Consider the following 27,442-nt stretch of genomic DNA (forward strand, 5'->3'; position numbering starts at 1 on the left):
AGCATTTAGATAATCAATGGTACATTAGGTTAAAAGTTTTTAGAAGGGCAGTTTTTTCAGTAGAAAGTACCTCTAATGTAAACTGTTAAAATCATGTTCTGACACTGATTGTGAAAGAGATGTTGAAAGACTTATCTTAATAACTGAAGAACCATTAACAAAATTCTCATGAGTTTCTGCTGTCGTGGGGTGGAGGCGAGAAATCTCAGGGATGGATATCTCAAAATCTGAGCAAAAATACCTTTATACCTAGATACCACTAAAAGTAAGACATAAATACGTTTATTTGTTATTCTGCTGAATCACCTATTCAGCATTTGTGTGTGCCTTAACTGACCTTGTTGAGCTGAGGCCTGTGCCGTCTGTCAATGCTCATGTCTCTTCTGTAGATAGGAGAGGAAACCTCGGAATGAGCGCTGTTCATGTTGTAGGTTCGCATCGGAGAGTAGCCGCCGTACATGGACAGGGAGCCGTGGGAAGGCGAGGGGGGGATGGAGTGGCTTGGCATGGTGTGCTCTGACAGGTTGATCATGGTCTTGGGACTGGCCATGTTGCTGTAGAGCCCCGGCTGCCTGCTGTAGGCCTGCCTTTGCTGCCACTCATACAACTGCCACATGGTGTCATCACGCATGGAGCGGCGCTTATCAGTCGGCGAGGGACCCAGGGCCTGGTCGTACAATGATGGCGACATACTGCAGATGCTGTCCCGCTGTGCCATGCTATTCCTGGGCATACTGCGGTAGCCATCGCCATAATGAGGCATATAGGGTACCCGATGGCTTGGCATGTTTCTAGGCAGCGTCTGGTACGATGTGATGCTGGGGAGAAAGAACAAACAGAAACCATAATATTGGGGGGTATGAACAGATCTTATTGACTTGATTCACACAGACAAACTGATGTTTGGTGAAAGGCAAATAATTTAGTATCTAATATTGTTGACTGAAAAAACATCCCCAGTCTAGTCTTCTACAAAGATTCAAAATGGATGCGTCCCTCTGCTCTGGATGTGTCTGAATAGCACAACAAGTTAACTGAAGTATTTATCAACAGTAGGTTACGGTATGTAGAGAGATAGAAGCAAGAACCCCCTCTGGACAAATTAGACCTTTCCGATGACAACAAAGCTTTGAAAAGCTTCACTTCCACAGTGGGCTCAAAGTCAGTGCAGCTAGCATTGAGAGAGCTTCCTATTAAGACTTCCTGACAGATCCTGGCTAGAAGGCTCACTGATCTGTAAAACCCAGTAGCATTAAAAAAAAAGCTTGTGACTACATGGAAACATCATTCTGGAGGACATGCATGTAATGATGAACAGAGACTGTTGAACGGAGAGAGAAAAAATGGTGAGCTCCAAGGCCTTGTTGTGGTTTTATCCATGAAAATATTATTAAGTTCATGCACTACTTAAAGCAGGTGTGCGGGTCCATTTCTGAAAAATCAACTCACTCAGAGAGTGACTGATGAGAAAGAGGCAAGGCTGTGTCAAACATGAGCACAAGCTGGGCGGCCAGATGGAGAGACAGACAGGCAGGCAGGCAGACAGACAGACACAGTGAGAGAGTTTAAGCTCAACCAATTAAAAATGGGACTCTCACAGCAGGGTCAGTGGCAGGCAGTAACTCTGGCTAACAGCTCTGCTCAGCTATTGTTTATCCTCAGGTCTACTTACTGGTACATTTAATAGCGTAATGTCAGAGTGTTTAAATCATGGTGAGGAGTGTGTGAATCCTCTGGCTTTAATCAACACAGCTTTGGAGAGAAATGGGACTAAGAAGCTTTGAAAAATCTGAGTCTGCATATGTACTGTATGTGGGCACTCAGATGCTTAAGGAGAATCCCTTCTGTCCTAAAATGCAGGTGAATCTGCAGTTCTAGATTTTACTAAGTTTAGCCAAGTTCCCCCTCTTGTTGTTGAAGTAGGACAAGACTGTGCAATAACCTAAAAACAACTAGCACTGGCATATTTTCTGGCAGCACACATATTTTTGAGATGACACAGTGAAATAATTGAAATATGAATATTTTTTAAACCCGAAAAAGCAATATAATCAAGCCAACCTCCTGGTGTCATCATCCTGGTTACGTCCTCTTTGTGTGCGAACCCACTGCTCCAATTGCTGCATAGAGCTGGTCCTGCTCAGGGTGCGGTCTGGCTCATGGGTGGGACTTCGCTGAGGAGGAATTCCGGTCCCATCAGCCGGACACTGCTCACTGGATCCATTAACCTGGGGGCTACGGTGTGACCCATCCACCTCAGTTGGAGTCTGGGGTGAGGTAATGTTAGCTTTGACAGCTGCTGCCTGGGCTGGCTGCAGTTTGATACTGTTAATCTTGGTGAGTGGACGTTCACGCTCTGCACCGTCCTTCTGGAAGCCGTAGCGCTCAGCATCACGCTGCTTCCTCTCTTCTTCTGCCGTGGTGGTGGTGACTGCCGCAGCGTGCTCAAGGTCAACCTCGCGATTGCGTTCATTGTTCTGGATTTCAGGCTGTGTGAGTGGCGTCCTGTGATTAGCCACATGGTTGATCTCTTGTGGTCCACACTGCTCTACTTTTAGTCGGTCCAACCTGAAAAAGACAAGGAGGAGGTCTGGGTATTACGAAAGAAACAATCTAAGACCCTGTGTTATCCAAACACAATCAAGACACATAAAATCACCTGGGCAGTGATGGGAAGATGGTAACTACATTAGATGAAACTACAGCTGGGATATGCTTTTGTGTCAGAGATCGCCAGTAAAAGGTGTTTGAGACAATAAAATATACTGCAGGCCTTATGCACTACCTTTGTGAACTCTTATAATGGGGGGAACTCTAAAATAAAAAGAAAGCGCAAAGAAAACTGGTGAAGGTGCACAATGTCTCTTCCAGCTGCTGAGGAGGCCAGCCGTGTAAAAGGGAATCAGATATCCCCAATAAAACACTGCCTCTGTCGGGACACATCTCAAAGGTGGTGCTCAGACCCCGGTAATCCATTTGCAGCTCCCCTTTACCTCCTCCCTAGAAGACCTATCTACAGCTCTGCGGTCCTTAGGGAGGTCTCAAGAGGTAATAGACACCACTACTCCTTGGCCTTAGACAGACTCAAGGTCACAACTTCAAAGTTCTGCAAATTCCCCTCAGCAGCATGGCTCACTGGGTTAGCAATATGAAGGCAGTAGGAAAGGCATTCCTTCACAGTTTCCACTTGTATCCTTTTAAATAGCTTCACTAGTCACGTAATGTCTTCTCCAGCCCTCTGTGGCTCCACCAGCCCAGTGGAGCACACATTTAACCCCATGAAAGTGTTTACTCATACTTGGAAGAGATTGAGGAAATGCTTAAAGGGAAAGGTCCTTAACTGAATAGGTTTTGCTCATTTTTAACAATACCCATCATCTAAAAATATGAAAAGATGTGACAATAAGCAATACTGTCCACAGATTACGAGACACTAGATACTTTAAAATTAAGACAGCCTTCACTAAATAGATATTATAATGCTGTTATGCTAAATAGTCTTGGAACAAAATCACAGCCCCATTTAACAGTGCTATTCAGTGGATTTCAGGCACTACTGCTCTGTGTAATTACAGAGCACTTTACCATTACGCCTCTGCTCGCCCCTGTAAAAGGAGGGCATTAGACAGGCAGGCTGCCAAATGACAGACATTTAACACAGTTTAAAAAAAGAAAAAGGGAAAAAACCCTATCCTCATAAGTCAGTGATCCTGACCAGCTAGTGCAGCTGTGCACAACATCCCCTCAACCACCTGCACCACACGTTCAACACACACATGCCCACATATGTTACTGTGTAATAAACTTTTATAGTAAAAATAGTTATGTAATATGAAAGAAAGTCGCAGCTTCTGCAACAAACCCAGAGACAAATAACTGATGCCAAATAACTTTACAGAGGGATTTAAAAGCACTTGTTTACAGTACAAATGCTAAAAAAGAAAATCAGGGAGGAGAAATAAACCTAGGAAGTCATTAGTACTTAAGAACTGTCCTCAAATCTTTTTCAAATCTCTCTCATTTCAGAAGTGATACAACCCACTATAATCTCCCAACTTCAAAAAATAAAAAATAAAAATAAAAATAAAAATTCCAGGCTCTCTCTATAAATGTCGATATTAGTGTTGTTCTTACAAACCTTTTGACTGGGTCTGAATGTACAAGTGCAGCATCTGTCATTACTTTCATCCAGGACTCCATTTCCTTGGCTGTGTCTGTGCAAAAATAGTATGTCCGCATGTTGGGATGCGTTGCCTGTTGACACAGTAGACAGGATCGGGGACAGGAAACAGTGACACAGAGAAAGTGACCTGAAAGAGAGAAGGCAAAAAATATAAATCAAGTCATCTGTGATTTCTAGTACTTTAACCCTTACTGGTAAATGAAGGTTGCTTTCTGTTGGGTGGGTTTAACACTATAAAAGAAGACTGTAGAGATATTCAAACACTTGAGGCAAAAATTACTATAATTCATGTCATATTTCTTAGCAAATAATGGTGAAAAAAGCTGGTTTGTGAAATACTCCCTGCTGTGGGCATCTGTGCCATTCACATAAATCAAACCATGAGTCACCTGAGTTTCATGCATACCACTAGATTAGGGCAATAAATCTGCCACAATACTGTAGGACTTACCATGCAGTCCATTGTATGGCAAACACATTGTTCCGTTGTTGCTCTGTTCCCTCGCAGTGAATAAACCAATATATTGTTAAACCCAGACACAGAAAGAGAAAAACAGAATGTTTAGTGAACAACCTCAATATCCTGTTTACCAAAGTCTGAAAAGCAAAAAAGCACTGTCATTGCTCCAATTATGAGAAATAAGCTACTTTTAATGACATGGCCATTTTGGCCACAAAAACAAGAGGCAGGAAAAGTTTAGAATGAAAAATATGCAGTCAAAGAGTCATCCCATTCCTAAGTGAATCACTGTAAACTGAAGAGGTCGTGCCCTGCTCTCGTGTTTCTCTCTTTACCTCAACTCGCTCTCTTTCAGCCTGAGTCTAAGTTGGAAAAGGAGTGGGCTGTGTGGTTGGACAGACCTTGAGCAGACTCCCAGGCGTCTGTGTTTGGCTGTACTTGGCAGGACAACTCTGTTGTCTCTTAGGGTTTATGAAGGACCCACAGTCAAATATTGTACACACCACTGAGATCCCATAAAATATCCCTGTTGCCCAGTAACTTGAGGTTTCCGAGTCAACTAAGAGTATTGCAATGCAATAGTACTACACCACAGGCAGTAGCCAGCACAGATATGACTGTTGGCATGTGTTTTCTTTGCTTTCTTAGCAATACCAAGGTGCAGTTGAAGTAAAAAAAAAAAAAAAAAAAAAAAAAAAACTTTCGTTACCTCACAATCAATCAAATTGAAAATCATTTCCAAAGTAGACAAAATGTGTTCAAAGGAAAGCATAGAACCTGATTTCTATTCTTAATACAAAAACAGTAAAAACTACTTTCAAATCTCAAACTGTATACCAGTGATCAAAGGCACCTTATTCTTTCAGCTCTTATCATTCTATTTTATTTTATTAGAGCTTTAAATTTTCTTCCCAATAACTGATACTAATGCTTTACTTTTGTATGCCCTAAATATACTTAACCATACAACGTGGAGTCTAACAAAGTTTGACTGGAATGAAAACATGCACTGACCTTGAAGGCATATTTTCTGTTAATGTGATCATCCACAGACAACATAGATATATGAAAGCTTGGTAGGAGGATGCTGCCAAGTATCCCCTCCTCTTTTTCATCTGCAAAAAAAAGACTGTGCATTAGAGACTTTTTTTGTACTCATATTTTTGTTGACGATACTACACTAAACTCTTTTGTTGAACATTAATTTGTAAAAATAAAAAAGCTGGAGAACCATGTTGATTGTGAAACAAAAAGTTAGAGGAGTCTGCTGGTCAGATGAGCAGAGGGTGCAGAGTCCAATCAGTGGAAAAGATGAGCATTGATCCAACGTCCTATGCAGCTAGGCTGCTCTAATCCTCATTAAGTTAGCAGACAGGGCTCCACATTGACAATGGAGCACTCTCCACAGGGGGGATTAGATTGAGTCCAGAGTTTTAAGCAGAAAATTGCTTAACCTCCCAATATTTGATATAAGCAGTCTGCACTGCTTACCCAAAACAGCAAAGGGCAACAAAATATATCATATATCATATATGCTGCAGTCCCATATATGCATTTGCTTGGTATGTGTGTTTGTGTGTGAGTGTTGACTGGGGATGTTATGTGAAAGTCACAGTCTTTCAACGCATACTGGTGGTAACTGGAACAAGCAAGGCTCACCATGAACGGCGGCTAAATTTCAGGGAGTAAATGGTAGCTGAACTCTGGTGGGTCTCTGGTAGTTTAGTTTAGTTTACTGAAGTTTGAAGGACTGACAGATTGATCTATTCACCAGCATCAGCTATACCTGAGCCCACTAGTCTCACATTTATTTTTTCATCAAGGCTCTGTGTCTCTAAAACGCACACAAACACACACACAGCAGTTTCTGCAGAACAGTCTCTGAACATAAGCTAACCTTGTGGGAGATCCTAAGCACGCCACAATAGTCTGATAACTATGACAGATAGCCATTGCATTTAGTTGAGGGGTAGTGCAGTTCATGACCTCTCTGCCCACGCCCTGCTGATGAATACAATTTCTCAACATGTCTGTCTGGATAAAGCCTATGGGTCTGCTACTGTCTGTGGCTTTTGTCAGTCAGTGGGTGGAAAGAAGGCGACAGGACTGGCAGACACCAGAAATAACACAGACTAGATGTCATCCTGATCAGCAGAAATGATGCCTGTATCCGCATCAAGTGAGCAGAGGGCACTGTGATATGTGGACTTGTGCCACACAAGACTTAGATTTTCTCTGCAGTACACCTAGCCTACAGTTACCACACGGCCTCACTGAGTCACAGTATTCATTCCACTTTTTCAATAGGAAAGCTCTCAAACATTCTCTGGACACAGCTGTGTCAATATTTGATATGAACATTAGTACTGCATGAGAGAGGCTGAAATACTCAGTCAATAACAGCTCAGTCAATAGCAGCTTATAGAAAAGATCACATCTAACACTTGCAAATGTATTCCTACTGTGCAATAGTAGCAAAGAGATTTTAATAATTGAATGGAAACCCCTTTAAACTGGACTGGAACTCCCACAATAAGCCCATCATGAAAAAACATGGCGACAGTGGTAGTGGCCATCTAAATAACATATTAAGTTTCCACTTCAATCAAAGTAGAACATTCAATAACTTAGTCAGGAAAATATGGGTTGTCTTTACTAAAATACATACCACAAATATTCAAAAAGAGTGACTATTCTAATAATATGATGGTGGTCCCTATAATATGGAATTAGAGGAGGATCTGCAAATATCAGCAAGATAAATTCTGTTTAATGTATCTGAATCCAAGAACTACATAAGCATGCAACCACAGTACAAAAAAGCATCATCTCTGGAAACTTGTTTCATGACTTAACATTAGTGCGAAATCCAATTTCCTGCTATGCTTTCTCTTGCAAAATTATGGCTACATCTAAGCCTTGTTTAAAGCCCTGGCTTTGCTTGGGGAAAAACGATCTCTAAAATAGCAAATCAGACGACAGGAGAGCCATTTCAATTAATATGTCTCTTCAGTTGGTCCTGACAGGCTGCTTACCACGGGGACTTGGATCCAGATACATTAATAATCGCCAAGAGCTGGGGGAGCATGGGGCTCTGAAGGTCACAACAGCACACCAAGCTTCTAATTGAAAGCTACTATTGTTGTAAGCAGTGGCACACTAATGAAACATGTCGTTAGCTGAGAGGAAAGGACTCACCTCTGTAGTAGAAGAGGCACAGGTCAGACAGCACAAACCACCTCTTTTTCCACAGTTTCATCCCTGTACTGTCCTACAAAGACACCAGGGGAACAGGACACGGTTACTTCACAAAGTAGTGGGGATGGTTACACTGTGAAATGCTATGGTCCCCTCACTTTTTCTGATTGAATTCCTTCCATGTGATTAACTCTTTGTGATATATATATATATATATATATATATATATATATATATGTATAACTTAATAGATTGGGTTGATGCCTTTAAATGGCATTCCTATGCTATGCTTCCAAATGATTGACATGTCAACTACACACCAGGTACCCCTTTGTTTTTCATGTGTTTAATTTATGTGTGTGCATTTCTGCACATTGTACAAGAAAATGCCTCCTTGGAATTTGTGTGACTTGTGTGATTTGCAGTAAGTAAATAAAATTACTTCAATGGAGACGATGTGAAACTCATCTACCTTTTACTATTCAAATTTTACATATGCTTGGGATGAAATAAGGGTAATTTATGTGGCTCAGGGGATACATTTGATTTCTGGTATGAAATAAACAAAATAATAAGAGTGCTCTGCTGTATTTTCAACCCAATAACCAGCTTTCACTTATAAACGAAAGCATGTTGTTGAGTGGCCAGCAAAAATAAACCCCCTGTGCTTAAGTTGTTCTTCAGTATCGCAATGCCATGATCAAAGAAGGTTTCAGGCTGCTGCTTAAAAGGATGAAGGGTGAGGAAAAGGGTATTAACTCCCCCGTTTGCTTTATTGGAAAACTTGAGCAGAGTCCTTACTCATGGATTCCAACCGGAGACAAAAATAGGGGGAGGGACCTCAACAACTCTGTCATTATGGTCAGATGGCATGTAGGCCACAGTTTTCTTGAAATGGAAATTCAGTTCCGTGAACCAGCATGTTTAACACATTACTATAAAAAAAATTCACAATACCAGATGCTGTGCAGTATATTCATAATGGAGGCAGATCTGAAATATAAAGATTTACATTTCTTGCCTCAATTAGTTTATTACCTTCCCTCTGTACAATCAAGGTCTTAACCACTCATTTTACAACATGTTCATGAATAAACTTTATCAAAAGTTCTGTCAGATCTTCTTCTAGGCGGGAAGAGAGAAATGAGTCATTCACCAATCACATCAATCACTGTGGCATTTGTTCTCCCAATGGATCAACTGAAGGGCTTCAGCTTTTCCTCAGCCAAGGACTTCAATAGCTTCCAGGTTTCAATGAGGCAGGAAAATAAAAGTGCAAATCCAGCTTTTATTCAGGGTAGGAGATTTGTGAGCCTTTAGCTTGATCTACGTCACCCTGATTGAGGTCCCCAAAGAAACAGCAGCTGGCAGCTGTACCAAAGGAGGCCATCATGTGTTCACAAAACTGCGCCGGGAGGCTGCAATCAAAACTAAATGAGTCTCCCACTTAGGAAGCATGAGAGAGTCCTGTCTGGCCAAGAGCTGCCTCAAGCACCCCCTTTTCACCCTGCTGTAAGTAGCCAGGGAGCTGTGATGAGGGATTGGTATTTAAACACTACCCGTGCTGGTTGACTGGCTGAGCAGAAACACTGGACAAAGAAATGCTCAGATCCTGTAAGACATCAAAAAGCTTCCTTTGTGCTCATCTTAAGACTGTTGCTGCAAATGTTACAGCTAGAGAGAGACCATAAACCCTGAAAAAATAAAGGCTGCATTCACAAGATGATCCCCTGTTCACTAAAATAAGCTAAATTCAGACACTTCCCAAATATCCTTGTTTCTACCTATAAATCAACCAAACAAATACAAGCAAACATGCAAAAAGGTTGCTGTATTACTGTTACTTTATTTTAGGTTTCTATTTTGTTATTTTCTTTTTAAGCTAATGTTAAAAACACAAGCGAGTGCTTTGTGAGAGTGTACTAAGACACATTAGCATGTAGAGCTAAATGCTAACGTCAGCATACTAACAGAAAGTGCTAATATGCTGATACAGTATTTAGCAGGTATAATGTTTGCCATCTTTGTGTTTTGGCATGCTAATGTGCTAATTAACAGTGCACACACAATATAGTAAGGGGATCTCCAGAGGTATTAGACTTCATTCTTAGATGGAAATGAAAGTCTGTAGCAGAGTCACAACACTAGTATGGCTTAAAATCAAGTTACCTCCTCTGCTTCTCACCTCATTATATGATTTATAGGACTAAATGTGTCAAGTTTTAGTTGAAGTCACACACTCTTGCTCACCTGTTTATAAAGCCAGTTTCTCTTGATTACTGGGGCACTGGGATTCCTCCTGATAGAGTTGGATCTCTTCCCAAAATTATGAACTTTTTTGGAAGGTCTTGAAGGCTGAAAATACAGCATGAATGAGTAAACAGCAAAGTGAGCTCAAGCCACACAAAAAATGTGTATACTTTTCTCAAAATTTTAAAGGTATTTAAAAAATATAATCCACTTGGGTTTCCATTACTTCACAGACATGCATTATAATCCCACGATTATCATGTGTGTCACTCACTCTTCCTGCTGGGCTGCTGGGGTTTGCAGCGTAGTCCGAGCCGCCTGTGTAGTTGGAGGCCTCACTCATGGTGTTTAGTGCTCGTTCCTTCTTCTCATTCGCTGGTGCTTTGGAGGCAGATCTAAAAAAAAAAAAAGAGAGAGAGAAAAGAACAAAGCATGCCAAAAGCACATAGGCAAGTCATCAGTCACAAATACAGAATGCCGATTTATGTTCAATGACCTTGATAAAAAAAGAAAAATAGGAGGAAGCAGCCTTTATCGTCCGTTCCCCCATCATTCCTCTGAAGTTCAAACTCTGTTATAATGAGATCTCAACATGGGCCTATGAATCAAGCCAATTACTCCCACCATGTCACTGTAGATACATTTCCAGTTCTCTAACAGCTTTAAATGGACTGCAAAGTCTGTCTCACATATTGGAATGCAGCAGTTGTAGCAGTTTTTTTTTGTAAAGCATATGTTGAAAGCGCACCAAGTTCAATACATTTGCCATAGGACAGAACACCTTGTAAAATAAGCTGTCTTTGGCCCATGGAGATGTCCTACATTCTTTAGGAAAAGAGCAACATTGTGGTCTAGAGGGAACAAGACAGGAAAACCAGAGTGGAGCAGAAATACTGCAGCAGTGAAAAAAAGTGTAATCCCTCAGATATACTGGTTTCAGGTCACTGAATAAGGACAGAAACTGCCAACGCTGCACTGCAAGCTCTCCCATCTACCCTGCTCATTGGATCAATATTCCAACAGTCATAGACTTCAGATTGTATGGCTCCATTCTGTATATATGAGGCACTCATTTAATATGAATAATCAGAATAATCAAACAACCATTTAGCCGTCATCTATCTACATCACCTAGTTCAGCTTGTCAATCTATCTGTTAGACACAAGACAAGACTATTAACACTCAACAAACAAGAAACGAAAACAAAAAAGAAACTCAATTTAAAAACGGTTTAACAATTCAGACTCCATGCTGTTACACTCAGGGTGCACAAACACAAAAAGGGATCACGAGGGATAACATCAGCTCAGCTCACAACAGCAGGCAACACACACAGGATGTTCATTCCCGTGCAGCACAGTGACATGTCTGATACTACCTGCAGACTCTTCTGAAAAGTGACGAGACAAAACAATGACAGTTTCAGTCTGCCTCTGTCTTACCCATATTTAGAAGCAAAGTCATATAGTTTGTTACAAGTTAGGGCCCAATAAGCAGCAACATCTAATTCATATGTATCTGAACTTAATGACTAATATTAGAAATATTAGAAAGGGTTTTTTTTTTTTATCTTATTGTCTTAAATGACTGAATATATAAGGGGGCTCTGTGTGGAGGTGACACATTCCTGGGGACACCATCTGGGAAGTCAAAGGGTGGACAAGTGGGTGACTAATGCTCTCTTGAGTTGAAGTGCATGAAATTTTCAACTCACTACTAAACTAAAATAGCTGATTGCAGAGCCACTGAGATTTGCCTTCTTCTCCATCTAATGAGCTCGCTCCGGAAAATCAGCTCCCAAGATTTTCAGCACTTCCAGTGACAGGCCAAATCCTCAGTGAAGCATAATCAATGGTGTGTCGACTTGCCATCAAAACAAAGGTTTGGGAGGGGGCGGAGAAAATGGAGTGACAGTTGTTACAGAGATATTGCTCTATTTGATGTTCTATTTAGCCAAGAGACCATTTCTGGGCTCTGAGTTCCAGTGTGTTTGTGTGTGTGTGTGTGTGTGTTGGGGCTTTGCTGATAATTAGTTTGGACCTGATAATCAATCTGCGGTGAAATCGAAGAATAGTGAGTGTCTCAAATTAGCAGCCTTAGCAGGTTGGCCTTTGACAACAGGCAGAGAGAGAGCAACGGGAGCAATGATGTTAATTTTTGCAGTAGATATGGTATTAACAATAAAATAAAGTTGCAACAGTAACATATAATATAAATAAAATTGTGTTTTTGATCATTATTAAAAACAGATTGAATGTTAAGGACAAACTTGACGAGTGATTGTTGTGGTATTTCTTGCCATGAAACAAGTGAGGAAGACATGTTAGGAGAGCAGAAGATGAAAAAATGCACAAGCATCCCAATGAGATGTTTATGAACATTTCAGCCCACTACTGTAAGTGTGGAGCTTGCCACATGACGGCTAAACGCACAAGAATTCAACTGCAAATTTTGTTGAAAAATTAAATCATCTGCTAATACACAGTAACTGCATATAATAAGTAATATTGTGATGATGAGAATTCAGAGGCCAACTTTCAGTTCCCAAGTATTTCCCCATCTGGGCCTCTCCACTATTTATTTCTCAACCACTTACAGTAAAAACAATGCATACACGCAATGGAGACCACCAACTGCTTCCCATCTATATTTTGACATGAAACTTTTCCCCAACTGGCTGAAATGTTACTATGACACGCCACATGGATTATGTCACTGCTCATATCCACAACATGCTGTTCTGAGTGTCTGACTGCTTTAAATTACTATTTTCTTGTTTAGGTTTGTGCTTGTCTCCCGACAGCAGTTGCCCACAGCAGTTATGATTATCAAAGTTATGAGTATCAAAATACCGGAGCTAAGCAACATCCATCTTTGTATTTACCACTGCTCCATGTCAATAGTGAAATAAAAAAAAATCTCAAATGAGAGCCTGAAAGGGTCACAAGATGTCCTATCTCCCAAAGAAATGTTACTAGCCGGGAAAAAAAAGTTTAATTTAGTGTGTTTAGTTGATTCATACATGCGTGCATTTGAAACTGGTGCACCAAGGGGTACATTCCTACCATGTTCTTGTAAGTGTTAAATAGTATATTAGAATATGACAGTTTTGTCATATGATTGATATATTATGCGTTACATAAATAAACAAAACATATACACATAAATAAAAAAGTCTGATTGAGATGTTAAGATAAACAACCTGTGTTGCTGTCATTTTGTATGCCGGTTATACCACAAGACAAAGCCCTTTTATCAATTCCACATATGAAGACTAACCCAAGTATTTAAGAGTCACATCACTGCCTGATCCTGCATGGATTTTGTGTGCCTCTGTGTATAGGTCTGTGTGTTAGCTTTCTAAGCAAACACAGGGGGAAACGCTGAACTGAGTGGCTGAGGGTGCATTTTAAAATGACCACACAGCATTTCTAAAGAAATAAGAGTGCTTTAAAACACTTTTGTTCGGTGGTGAACCTGACCGTTATCTCTCTAACAAACAAAAGACTGATAGAAAAGGCAAGCAGACACAGATCACAGTATCAGTGTTGTGTATACATCAAACCCTATCACAAGTTCACATAAGTTTAGAGCTGGGCAATAAATCAAAAATGTATAGATACTGATATTTGGTGTAGTCTACAGACCTAAATGTATTCATGTTGCTTTGCTCTGTGCAGTTCTCATTTTGGCTCTAAATCATCATTCAAAATCAGGCAACATGCAATATAGTGAACAAATATGAAAGCTTTAATACTTTTGCATATTGAACAGGATTCTTGAACTGTTACACCTACTGTCTATCTATATTTATGTCAATATGTAAAATGATCATGATACCTGGTTATATCACCCAGCTCTAGCACAGCAAAGGAACATTGTCAGAGCTCTTACCTGTGAATATGTAGCCTGTACATTTGTAAGTGTCAAAGCATGAGGGGGTGTTCACAAAGTCAAGGTTTTTGACAAGTTGTCAAGACAAAATGTAGACTTAACTGAGCTGTGTATCACAAAGTGCTTTTCACAAAGTGCTTAATAGTGCATATTTTTTTTAATGCTTTCTGGCCTATCATAAAGAAACCTTTTGTTAGGACCCAGCAACCAAACAGGAAAGCACATTTTAAGCCTCCTGGGAAATCAGTAAACTGCTAACAAAGTGAACTGAATGGTGGTGATATAAAAGATTTGTCCAACAGCTCAGCTTTCATCAAGGATGTGCAGCTTGACCTTCAGCTCAGGAAAAGTGAGTAATGATCTCCCTGCGGTTAGTTCTTCATAAGGGCTTAGATGAACACAACAAATGGTTCAGACAGTAAAGTGCACCTTACCAGACTTTGGAATGCAAATGCATAACATGTCATCAGGCAAAACACCATTCAAACCACCCACAGTCTGTTGTTAGTGTGCAACAACAAAGATTGTTAACAGACAAACATGTTCACGTGTTTGAAATAAATAAAAACAAATGTGGAGAACACACAGTTATCCATTTGCACTTCATAGTGTATTACCTGCTAAACGCTGGGTGACACAATTTTCCACAATTCACACTACAAAACAGAGGAAAGACAAATTTGTTGAGAATAAAGGTTCAAATCTTTTGACAAATGAGGGGTTTTGAAGAGGAGCTGAGAGTAAGCATATATCATAAACTATATTTTGTGTTGTTTTGACCATATCCAAGACAGTCTGGAAAAGGTTCCATCAGTTACACGCACATTAATATCCCAATTGTAATGATGTATTTCTTGAAGAGTAACGTTTTAATGTTTCAATTTTATGCATTTGCCTGCCTCATTACTAATTTGGTATGATGGTGTGGAGTGGCATGCTGACTGTTTTCACTTGACTTCACTAATGCACTGTAGCTGAATTCATTTTGAATGATAAAAATTTGAATGATAAAATTCAAAATGAATGAGAAAAACAACTATAAGGAATTCAGAGAGACAGCCTAAATGACCAATCACAAGTTAATCGGTAAAACAGTTTATAACTTTATATAACTTTAAAGTTATAACTATATAACTTTACTACTTTGTGTTTGAAATGTGAATTATGCTTATAGTGGCCAGCACTGATTCACTGATAATGGTAAAACTTCTGGAATATTAACTAAGAAGGTGTTTATGAAAATTAAATTGAAAACCATATATGTGAACATATTTTGTCACAATAATGCAAAGAATCCATCACTGCCATAGTGTAGTACTGCTCACTTACTTTCAAATTTGCTCATAATGGTCTAATATCCCCAGAGATATTAAAAGAATAGCTACTATGGTCTGAGCTACACTGAACACTAATGCAAAAATGTAAGACAGGTCAGATCATGTTTTGGTAAATTTGTTTACATGTGAGTTCTGCAAATATTCCCGTCAGCCTACATACGATCATGTGGACCACTAAAAATAGGCTCAGACATGTACAGTAATGACAGTAGAATGCTGAGCCTGACATTCACTGAGGTGGGTGAAGTCACGTGTTAAAGACAGGACTGAGCCATAACTTGAGCGGTAACATGCACATCGCAGCATAGCTGAGAGTGTAAGTATGAGTGACAGATGTCTATGTAATATAGCCCTTTTATACCCTATAAGCAAGGTTAAAACAGATTAGGAGAGGCTAATGTACATGTAATAGCTTAAACAGGTCCATCAAAAACAGCACAGTGGAGTTTGCTCAGTGTGTTCCTGCCAAATATTGATCCAACTGTGGGTTATGTACAACCTCCACAAAACTAACCTGACACACTGAACTTTGAAGTGGAGGCTTCAATAACTGTGATAAGGGCAACAAGACCCAGGCATCACTGACTGGCCTGTTCTAATTGTGTTCAAGGTTAAAGGAGTTTTGCTTTACCTGCATTAAAACTTTGTGAAGCATGTGATAAGAGTCTTCCTGTTAACCAGAATAGTGAGTGTCTGTATTGATCAGTGCCAATTATCTCTGACTCTGTGTGGTATAGCCACAGTATCTGCCTTCCTTTTAGGCTGTTATGTGTCTCTTCAGGGGAGGCTGCCTCACCCTCTCACGATTACATAATTCATCATGGATATGTAAGTAAGTTTCACACATCATGGCAGACTGTTTTTTTTCCTAGACTGGGATACAAATGCAGTCTCTTAGTAGTAATGACTATTTGCTGTCAAAAAATCCTGGTTTCCTTAATTTTAAACTTTATATGTCTTGAGGTGGGTTGAGATTATGTTCGTCATATGTTATACTAGACTATATACCAGGTATTAAGAGTTCTAATGCCGAATTGAAGCAAAGTTTTGTGTTTTGGATTTACTTAAAGTGCAGAGCAGATTAAGCAGTGACTTTTAGTCTGGCCTCTTTATCCCTGTGGCAGCTTAAATCCGTCTTTGCCTTTTATTACTCATCCAGTGTAAAGATTTTCCTGCTTATTACTTTTGCTAAAACACAGCCAACTGTTGGATGAAATGTACTGTAATAAACGTAAAAATAACAATGAGTCAAGTTATAGGTTTATCACTTTGCTACAGCCTTCATGAAGTTGACCTGCGGTACATCTGAAATAGATTCATTTTGCAGATTATCTTATAAAAAATAAAACAGCAATTGCCAAATTAGATATCATCTTGCAGTGGCATGTTGTTCTTCTCAGAGCAAAAAACTGCAGAGATGTGAGAGTAACACAGTGAGGGGAGGAATGTGTCAAGAGAGTGCAGCGTGACAGTTCTGGCACAACAAGCTTCTTCACAACCATTCTTCAATTATTCCATCTCTGCTGAACAAAACAGAGCTCATAAGACTTTGGTGTTGCAAAAAAGCTCACTATATCATATTTTAGTTAAACCAGGATTTTAATTTCTAAGCCAAATACTGAAATAAGCTGAAGCTAGAGCCCATGATGTGCCATCAGGGAATTCATCCTCCATTAGTTATTGGACTTTAGCCACAATTTCCCACATGGGAGTGAAATTTCATGTCTCGAAGCAGAACATATTTCAATTAGCATTCATTGCTCAATAAAATAATTGACACCAGTTGTGATGACATGACTTCAGTGCAACGATATAGCATTATGAGAATTCTGTTATGACAGTGGTTTCTGAGGAAAAGGAGAAACTGCGTGGAGCGATACATGTTGCACAACATTGGGCTACGACGACTAGGGTGGAAGATGAAAGTTGAGGCTGGTGTCACCATGTGAGCTATGACACAAACAGTCACGTACATCTTTATTTAGTACGCTTACAAACACACAGGAACAGAGAAGTCAGTTTGAGTGGGAATCTGTGAAGGAGGCCAAAGTTACAAAGCAGTATCTACCTTCTTTTTCTTGTTATGTTTGACATCATACCTGCCCCACACACCTCGCTGTGAGCTGCCAATCATCAGGGGTTAAAAGTTACAGGTGGCTAAATCTGAAAATGGGAATACTGGTAATTCTGGAGGTGATACTGACAAAAGTTTAGTCTGACAGATTTGTAGAGTTGTTCTCCTTGAAGTGAAACTTCATGATGACTGGGCTACAGTCCTGTCATGTGAGCAGACACGTGATGACTGCTGAAAGCAGTGTAGATAATCACATGGATGTAACATCATTGGACATATCCTTATACTTATGACAAATGAAAAGGCCGTGAACTCTTACCCAGGTCAGAATGAGGGAACTGTGAATCATGGCATTCCCACTAGCTGATGTATACATGATACAAAGGCTTTTTATTGTCAGCCTTGACTCTGCCTCAGCACTTGTAGAAACAGCAGATCAGTTATGCAATAAATACAACCTTCTGAATAATATGAATATACAAGAAGCATCAGCAAAATGGGATTTCCATTCAGTAACTTAGTTATTATTTTTAAGGAATATTTTTACAAAGATAGATAACTGTGGAAGCTCTGAATAGTGGAGTCTTTGAACTTAGGGGCAGAGCTACAAATAGAGGGTGGCAAGGCAAAGACTTGTGCAATGTTGCCTACACATCAAGAGTTTCAGCGGCATACTGTAGTGTTCAAAAATGTTCCCCAGTGGCATTCTGAAAGCAAAAAACAAGAGACTTACTGTTCGTTGACGACAAAGATGCAGTTGTCTTGTGAGGGTAAGCCTGAGACAGGATGCTTGCAGGTCACCTTCCGCTCATTGTGACTGGGGGGGTAAAGAAAAAATTGTGTTAATACACACTGCACACACACATGAAAAAATGAGCCCACTGGTAATACTTGATGATAGAAATGCTGAATATTGCCCTTAAAAATATTTTCAAAGAAATCTAGCTGTAAAAGTTTGAGAGAACTCTTCATTTGCAAAACATGAGAGCAGCTGAGGTTGAGTTTGTATCAGCTGGGGAGCAATGGGAATGCTCGAAGGAGACAGATCAGATATACAGTATGGAAATGGTATTAGCAAGCTGTGTAAAAGGAGGAGTTCATTAATCAAAAAATGGTCCAAACTGTACAACTGTGAAAAGTGGTCCAACTACACATTCATTGGTTCAGCGTGACACCACAACAAGCATTCAAGGCAAACCAAAATCCTAGCCAAAACAAACAGCGGGAGCTTATGGAAAAAAACAAGAGTTTAACTACATATTGAAAAGACAAAGTATTTCATCAAGGACCACAAAGAAAATCAGGAAGATGCTATTCTGGTATAGCAAATGGTCCACAGCAAAATCTTACTTTTACAATTACTTAAATTAATATACAAGAGGAGAAAAGAGCCATTTAGACCTAGATCAATATGTGCCAAAATTCATCTTTAACAAATCATGACCAGAATCTACAGGCTCCACAAGGTTGCCGTGCCATCCTACACTCAACAACTAATGACAGAGGGAGAGAGGATGTCACCCGCCCATCCTATTGTCCAATTACAGTGGACCATGGTCACTTCCACCCCAACATGATTAGAAGGTCAGACCATACAGCCTTTGGAGAGCAGGAACCCAAAGACTGGAGCCTTTACAACAACAGCAGCTTTCCAGTAAAGCAGAGCCTGGTCAACGTTGTGTGTGATGTGAATGGCCTGGAGGCGGAGGGCTCGGTAAACTTTCCAGTAAGAATTACAAGCCTCACTGTTCTTCACTGTTACCAGTAAATTCAAAAATACGTTTTTGTTTTAACAGTGTCATTAAAATTGTGACTGGATGGATTAATTAATTCAAGATGAAGATCCGGGTCATCAACTTCCTCATCTTAAAACCTATGATTTAGAGATGGAAAATCAATGGTTATTTTATTATACTGTAAGTGAGTTACAGCGATGGGAAGTTCAGTAGCTGTAAAGAATATGTTAATGTCGATCTATTAATCAAGTACGCTGACAGCTGCAGAGATTAAACAAGACATTAGAGAATATGAGTAAAGGAAAGAGCTGCAGTGTGAACAAAACTACGACCGCCTTTATGTGCAGGACAGTCTATATTTCAGCTCAGTCAGGCTGCACTATAAACAGAAGAGAGTCCAGCTATGGCCCAAAAATAACAGTTTTAAACATGGGGTACTCATGTACTGAAAAGAGCAAATACCAAGTATGAAATAGGGGGTTTAGTTTCAGTTTAGCCTGGAGAGCAACTGTCTCCACAGCTCTGGTCTATAATTACTGGAGGCACTGTTGGCAGCAGAGCACTCTGTGCGGTCTTGGGGCAGACCAACGGCACCATTTTTCTTTGGTATCCCATCACGCATGCCTATACTGCTCTGCACATAAGTCAGCTACAGATTTAAGAGAAGAGAGGATGTCTGGATAGGCATTTATGTACACCGTACTGGGATGACAGGATGATGTTATGCTGATTGGAATTTATAATCAGTACTAATAAAGTTCCAAACAACCCCAGTTTTGACAGTCTTTTAGCTTGGATACTCTTAGATTCACTGTCAAATAGTGACTCATTACATGAACCAAAAGTTTGCTTTCATGTGGCACTTTAGCCATGGCTAAAAGGAAAAGAGGTTGTAAAATATGGGTCCATGTTGCCCACCTATTAATTGGCAGTGCAAGCAATTTCATTACAGTGTTTGATAACATCTAGGATATTTCCAAAGTAACAATTTAACTTAAGAAAATCTTTCCTGTGTATCCACCCAGGTAGGTATATTATCTCCCACCAAATGACTTCATAAAGCACTGACTGCCATGACTCTATATGCTTATGCTGTGTGTACTGCAATATATATTAGAGTGATGAAGTGATGTATTACCATGTGCCATGTGCGAATGGCATGCAACCTGTTAACAATGCAACAGGGTATCTGTACATACCATTTTGCATACTTTTAATGCTGCTAAAATAAATGTGTTAAGAGTGGTTAGTTTTACCAGTCTGCAGCTCTTACACAGTTTTCAGCTGCCTTCAGCTCATTGTTTTGGTTTGGCAGTCCATGTGGTGAAGTCCCAATGCCTCTAAATGATGGTACAGTAAATATGTCTCAGCACACAAGCTCACACAAAACCAACTGTACACTTTTTGCCCAATGAAACATGGCGAAGTAAAAGCAGCCAAAGTAAACAAGTTAAATATTTACTGCAGCTAGCCAAAGGAGAATGAGACATTTTTCTCGGAATTAGGCAAACCAAAAACCAAGGCTACAAGGCGACTGAACAGTGGATCTGTTCTCAAAAGACCGATGGCCTCTACTCAGACTACACTAAAATAAGGCTTCAATATGATCTCCATGTTGTTCTGTTTCTGTTGATGTAAGTAATGTTGGACAGGTGTCTGCTAAAATATTAGCCAAAGGAACTTGATACTGAAACCAGAGTCATGACCCCACAACAAACCCCATTAGCAACACCTGTTCATCAAGACGTTCTGAATGGACACTAAATCAAAGATGATGCACCCTATTTCTTTTGTGGTCACACAAACTTCTTAAATGTACTTTCAGGAGCACATGGCTAATGTCTGATTTTAGATTTTAGTCAGTTCAATCAAGTAATCAAATGAAACACATATGCTGTTTTATATGTTAGCAAGCTACAAGAAGACCTGAAGTTGTTGATGAACCTGAATTTAAAAAGGACATAAAGCTATTAGTTGAAATATCACCTTTAAAATGAGGCACAGCAAACCTCCTATGGTCACATCTTTAAAATTATAAGGCCCTCCTGACGTTTAGAAAGTTTTTGCACATGTGCTGACTGACACGTGTCCAAGGTCGGTGTTTTTACAAGGGAGTTGCGTGACATCAAAGAGTCCCCATACCTATATGGACGGAAGCTATTTGAGAGGGTCCTAAACATTCCAAACATGGTCCATATGATATGGGCAGGAGTTGGACAGTGAGTTCTTGAACCTAAGTGGAAAACATGGGGGCAATGAAGTAACATGATGGCTGCGGTCATGTGTAGGCCAGAATAGGCAGGATGGGTAACAGCAACACACATTTTCCTGTTTAGTAGAAAATTCTCCCCCTGGACAACCTACAAAAGTAGCCCACAACAATAAGTGGTTGGCTTTTTTAACTACTATTAGAGCTATTTTGTGTTCCTATTCAAACAATACAGGAGTGACATTCAGCATAGCAATGTGGCAGGCTTGACAACACTGAGAAAAAGAATGAAGGCATCCCACATTGCAAATATGGATATTATTCAGAATCACTTTTAATGCCTCCACATGGCATGGGGAGCTGATTGCAAACATGACAGGATCATATTGCGAAACAATTATTGACAAAATCTGTGAGTTGATTGCCTTGTCTTATACAACATAAGGGCCCTCTGAAAACATCACTAGATAACAATGCAATCAAAGTTGATGACATCAGCCATTACTGCATCAAAATCACTTGATTCTGCACGACTACCAGCTCAAAATCAAATCTCCCTTTGAGTAAATATGTTTTCGAACTACCTCTGCCAACTAATTTTAGCTTACAACACCATTTAAAATGGTCACACATGTTGTGAGGGATGTGGTCTGTGGTCACTACAGTCAAGATCAAGTTAGCATAAAATCATGGGGCCGTAAAGTAAGGGGAGCATATGGTATCATTTTTGTTTGAATAGAGGGCAAAAACATTGCATGCTCTTCATTTAGGCTCAGGGTCACCTCTTGTTTTCCAGTGGAAGATGTTAGGTTATAGGGTGGGTATGGATGAAAGGCACCAGGAGGTTCCTCGCTTCTTGACCTCTAATGCATGAAAATGGGGAACTAGGAGTGGCAATAAGAGCTGACCACTCTGCAGCAAGGAGAACAGGGCAGTTTTCTGGGACTATCCTGTCCACAATAATTAGCCGTGAGCTGCAGTAATGAAGAGCTTAAGGTCTGGGGGTCAACGCTCCACAGGCTTAGCTTTTATTGTTCTGGGTGGGTCTTTGATCCTTTGCTAACCTTCTACTATGGTTTAACCACAAACAACTGAGACGGTCCAAAAACGATCTTTACATTAGAGAGAGGGGGAAAAGGTCTTCATGAGTTTTGACATATTATGGTATTTTAACACCAAAGTTTGGGCACCCTGGTGGAGGCTCCTTTGTGCATTTATTTCACTTGAAAATCAAACAAAAGCTGGAATCCAGATCTTTGTTTGATACATTTTTAAGAGGTGAGGTGGGGGCAAACATTTGGTTTAGCATTCCACCTCACTCATATTATTCTGTGCCAAAAACAGCCATTTAATTTTGGGTAATTTTCCCAGAGAACTTATATTTGATATTTATTCAAGTCTGAAGTTCATTAAAAACAAAAACAAAGTTGTTAGACTGTTGAGGTCCTACATCATTGTCATAAAAATATGAACTGAAAAAACAACTCTCCTTCTATTCATTGGAAAGTACAGAGGACGAAAAATAGATGAGGAAAAATCATGCAAAATAGTGATACAGTATGTTGTTTGTCAAGCAAGAGTCATTATGGGGGTAACTAACATCATTACATCTTTGCTTACTACAGACCAAATGGCAGATGGAATAAAACTAAAAACACTATCTGTGGCCTAATGTTTTGTCAAATCTTTCAGTGTGGAGTAACTGTAAAAGGTAAGGGGAATTTCCACATTTGGTGCTGTGCTGAAAAATTGAAACATATTTCTCTGTAACTCATCATGAAGTGTTTGAACTGCTGTAGTTAATTTGGATGTGGGGAAATTTATGAAAAAAAGCTTTTGAAACCAATTCTGTGACTCTGACACTGATACTAAACAGGCAAATGGAAGAGAACAATTACCTACTCTGTGTTGAATGTGAAATGAGAATGGGAAATGAGAAGGTTTTGATGGATGTTTGGCACTTTGAGCCACTAAATCACATCCAATAACACCTATAGTTTATGACATTGAAGGTTTACGCTAACACTTCATTTGTTGCTGCTGTATTAGAAGAAACAATGCTTATTAAAATGCAGTGTGTCTACTATGCTGCTACAAAATTCAAGCTCTGTGCTTTTTACTATTGCTTTGAACTTAAGGAAACCTCAAGCAAAGAAAGCCAAACCTTCCTGTCCTCACTGTCCTTTCTATGAATACATATAATCTTACCAAACCAAAAGCATTCTAATTATTTTTAACTGAACATCGTTTAAGCTGTTTCAATGCCTCTACTGGCTGTACATCTTATCGTCTACAAGTGAATAATCAAGCAATCCAGCCTCCCTTCCAGAGGACATGATCTTATGACACTTACTGCACACGGTAGATGCTTTATTCACAGCTTCTCAGAGTAGCATAATTGAGTACATTTTTAGCATGCATTGCTCAGTAGGATCACACCCTTACACTGGCAGTGCTGTGCTAATGAAATCATACCATCCTATTTAAAACCAGACTCCATGGCACACATTTCAGCTCAAGCTGTCTTAGCCCATATCTATGTTACATATCTGAACAAGTCACATATAATTCTGCACCCACACATGTGACTATTTTGGTGACATTCAACCATTTTATTCAATTGTAGAAATTCAGCCTAATTACCACAGTTCAAGAATATACACATTTTTAGATGATTTCTAAAAGCCAGCAGCACATCATGAGAGAACCTACAGGCTAAGTCCAGCAGGAAAACTTCTTGGTCCCTTAAACAAATCTAACTGCAAATCACTAAACTGAGCCTTTCAGTGATAATTAATTCTCTTGATAATGCTCATGAATCTAATCCTATTACACAGGAAAGAACTTGGATCCAACGTTAGACAAGGCCGGCAAGTACTGATTAACGCTTTCATGTTATCAGGTAAGTTCTGTTAACCAGTGTAGAAAAGAGTTGGACTGCAGTGGAACTCCTCAATACCACACAGACATTGACTGGAGGTATGAATAGCCCTCCTCACAAAAGCTGAGCTGAATAAGCAGAATAGGCAGTTTGTGAGAGGGCATGTGGGGGGCAGCAGGAGAAAAGACAAAAAATACAAAACCAGGGGCTTTGCGGTCACAGAGAGACTGCATGAAATGCAGTGCAGCAGCATGAAGCAATGTGCTGTCACTAAAAAAGGCAGTACCTGGACTACTGCAACCTCCTTGATTAATTGGGGTACATATCTTTAAGGAAATGTTGAAAACCTGCTTCACAGCACATCATTGCAGAGAGCAAAGCCGATAGTTTCAGCTGCATGCCTGTTAAGCTTTGACTTTCACCTTAGACCTTTTTTACTCAACCACAGAAAACAGCTGCTCAATCGGGCAACAAATCTGATTTTTTCCTCAAACAATTCAATTAGCAGCTCCCTCCAAACAGCTGTGACTGTGTGCAAAGTGTGTCAAGGTGACACAGCTGAACAGGCTATTCAAGAAGATTTCAGAGCCATGGAAACAAGCTACCTTCTCAAGAAAAAGTAAAACACTGATTGAAAGAGGAGAAATTTCATGTTTGTGGAGAAAACTCAGGAAGCAGCTTGGAGAAAACTGCAGTGCATTGCAGTCATACAAACCAAATTTTATTGTGGACCAAAGTTCGACATGTTTCAAGTGTTCCTCATCAGAAAAAAGGATTGACTTGAATGTCTTTTCATGAAAAAAATCTTTCCAACATTGCAGCAGCTACACATCTTAAGTTTCTATCATCACTTTCAGTGTCTGTAAAACTCCCCTTGTTAACCATTCACTGTTCAATTTCAGGCTTCATTAAAGACATCAGCACACAGGCATTCAATATGGCTTTCAGGGTAATATGTGGGAGAGACCCAAATCAGTCTGTGTAAGTGCTGTTTTATATTTGTGTCTTCACTTTCTTAAAGTGAGGCAAAAATCACATCCCTACTGTAAAGCTATGTGTGTGTAGCAACCAAAATAGCAGTCAGACTTGTCTAATCAAGGTCAGCTAGTTAAAGAAAAAGATGGATGAGTGTCAGGGATGGTGCAGGCAACCAAAGAAATAACAGACAAAAACACTAGTGTGTGGAAAAACATTACTTTCAGCTCTCTTGTAGTCATAGGATTAAAGACTAAAACAGTAGTAAGAAGTGGGAGGTAATGATTGCTTTTAGGTGTTCATTCCCCTTTCCACCACTTTCAGGAGTACAAAGGCAAATTAACGGAGAGACATTTGAATTCATGCAAAACTGAAAATGTTTCATTTCAAAATGCTGCACACGCAAATTAGTGTCATGTACCTACGGTGTGCAAAATAAAACATCTAGCACTGAATTGAGTTCAGAAAGCACAATTTGGAGGTCCACTTCTTACACTGATTTTCTCCAGAGCCCAGTAAAAAATACAAACATCTGACAAGAATGGGAGGTCTGTATATGATAATACATGAATGTGTTGAATATGTAAAGGACCCTTCTGCAGTTTTAACCATTTTGCTGGTTTATCTCTCAGGAGTGCAAGCCTGAAATCAAATGCTGCCCCGCCCTCCCCTTGATGTCTGCTCAGTGAGTGCTGGGACCAGACCAGCAGTCAATAACAAAACATCTGTTTATCTCCATTACTGCTGACCTGCTCTTTAATGGTATCAGTGTCTCTCATTTATTCAGTTTATTTGAAGGGTCAGTCTAAACAGATTTGCCCCACCCAAGATTTTGTTGTTAAATATTTCTTACACTTACACAGTCTATCCAGCTGAAACAACTGTCTTAAGGTCTGCGTCAATGTGTCATCATTTGATGTAAAATCATTTTAGAGACTGATGAAAATGACCTCTTAAAGAGATGTTAGCTTGTGAATGCAATGATGTTTTGCAGTTGACTCAAGTGTTGGATAACAGAGCACCCCACCCCCAGGCTGAGCACCACAAATAAATTCTGTCAGTAGGAAACATTGCTGAAACATCAATGTTTCCAGGTCTGTAGAAAACACTGAGGAATATGGTCACCGAATGAGCTCATAAAGAAAGTGAACAATAACTAGATACAGCACAATCAGTCCTTCTCTCTCTTCAGGTTTGAAAAGTGTCAATCTAATCTCTGTACAGTGATAGCAACACTATGCACAAGCTAAACCACACTATACTATTTGGATGGTGTTGAATGAGGGGTTTATCAATCAAGCCCCAACAGAAATACAAAAACACAAAACAATACAACATCAAAATGATGTTCACGTTTACCATATTTTTTACACGCATACACAAAAACAGTGGCTAGCTTTATACATGATGTGTGTGCACAGTCTAAGGCTATACTTGACAGGTCAGCATAATAAGACAGCTAACATCATGCCTAAAAAAACATCCTAGAGTATCATGAGGGACAGGTTCAGCTGCTCCCTGTGTGTTTCTAGGAACTCTGCCATGATCAAAACGCAAAGACAGTAAAGTACACATTGCTCAGAAGATCTGGTGGATGTGATCTGGGCTGACTAGGTTATTAAAGAGAGGACATAGTCCGGTTGACTACAAGAGAGACAGTGGGCAATGCTATAATTATGGCCTAACAGATTGTGATTAACAGACAGAAGCGTTTAAAGATCATCCAGAACCAGTGGCAGGAACAGAAAATATCATCGGATGCAGAGCAATGGAATGGAGTCATGAGGGGAATCAGTGGCTCTTACAGTAAAGTGGAAATGGGAATGCTATTTCGATTGTTGCGTGCATTAAAATTGGCAGGACAACTTATCTTTTCTGAACGACAAAACATTTACATCGACATCAGACCATTGTACAGTAAAATTCAAGAATAACAAAACAGACACTGAGACACCAAGTCCAAAGTATTGTCCCTCCAGGGGTTTGCACACACTGTTATGTACAGTCAATGGAAACCTCTGGGGCTAAACTTAACTGACAGAATACGAAAAAATTGTATTGAATAGCAATAGCAGTTTCCTTTTGCATGTCCAAAGTAGAGCAGGAAAGAGGTGCTTGTCACACCAAGCATGCACACTCTCTTTAACAGCCAAGAATGGAAAAGAACAATTATTTTAGAAAATATCACTGAAAAAGATCACGAGAAGAGCATTTAGCAAGATACTAGGTGAACTCCAAGTATAC

General features: G+C 39.8%; 1 protein-coding gene across 1 annotated transcript in view; it reads right to left on the reverse strand.

The window, feature by feature from the left end:
* The window catches only part of LOC108876670 (pleckstrin homology domain-containing family A member 5-like), a 75,891-nt gene that overhangs the window by 16,040 nt on the left and 32,409 nt on the right, over positions 1-27,442 (reverse strand). Inside the window, 8 exon segments of the mRNA XM_051073270.1 lie at positions 338-818; positions 2,062-2,568; positions 4,139-4,254; positions 5,658-5,758; positions 7,842-7,914; positions 10,092-10,196; positions 10,366-10,486; positions 18,131-18,214. Of these exon segments, the coding sequence (XP_050929227.1) occupies positions 338-818; positions 2,062-2,568; positions 4,139-4,254; positions 5,658-5,758; positions 7,842-7,914; positions 10,092-10,196; positions 10,366-10,486; positions 18,131-18,214 (1,588 nt within the window).

Source organism: Lates calcarifer, linkage group LG10 (assembly GCF_001640805.2).
Source record: "Lates calcarifer isolate ASB-BC8 linkage group LG10, TLL_Latcal_v3, whole genome shotgun sequence".
Lineage (NCBI taxonomy): Eukaryota > Metazoa > Chordata > Actinopteri > Centropomidae > Lates > Lates calcarifer.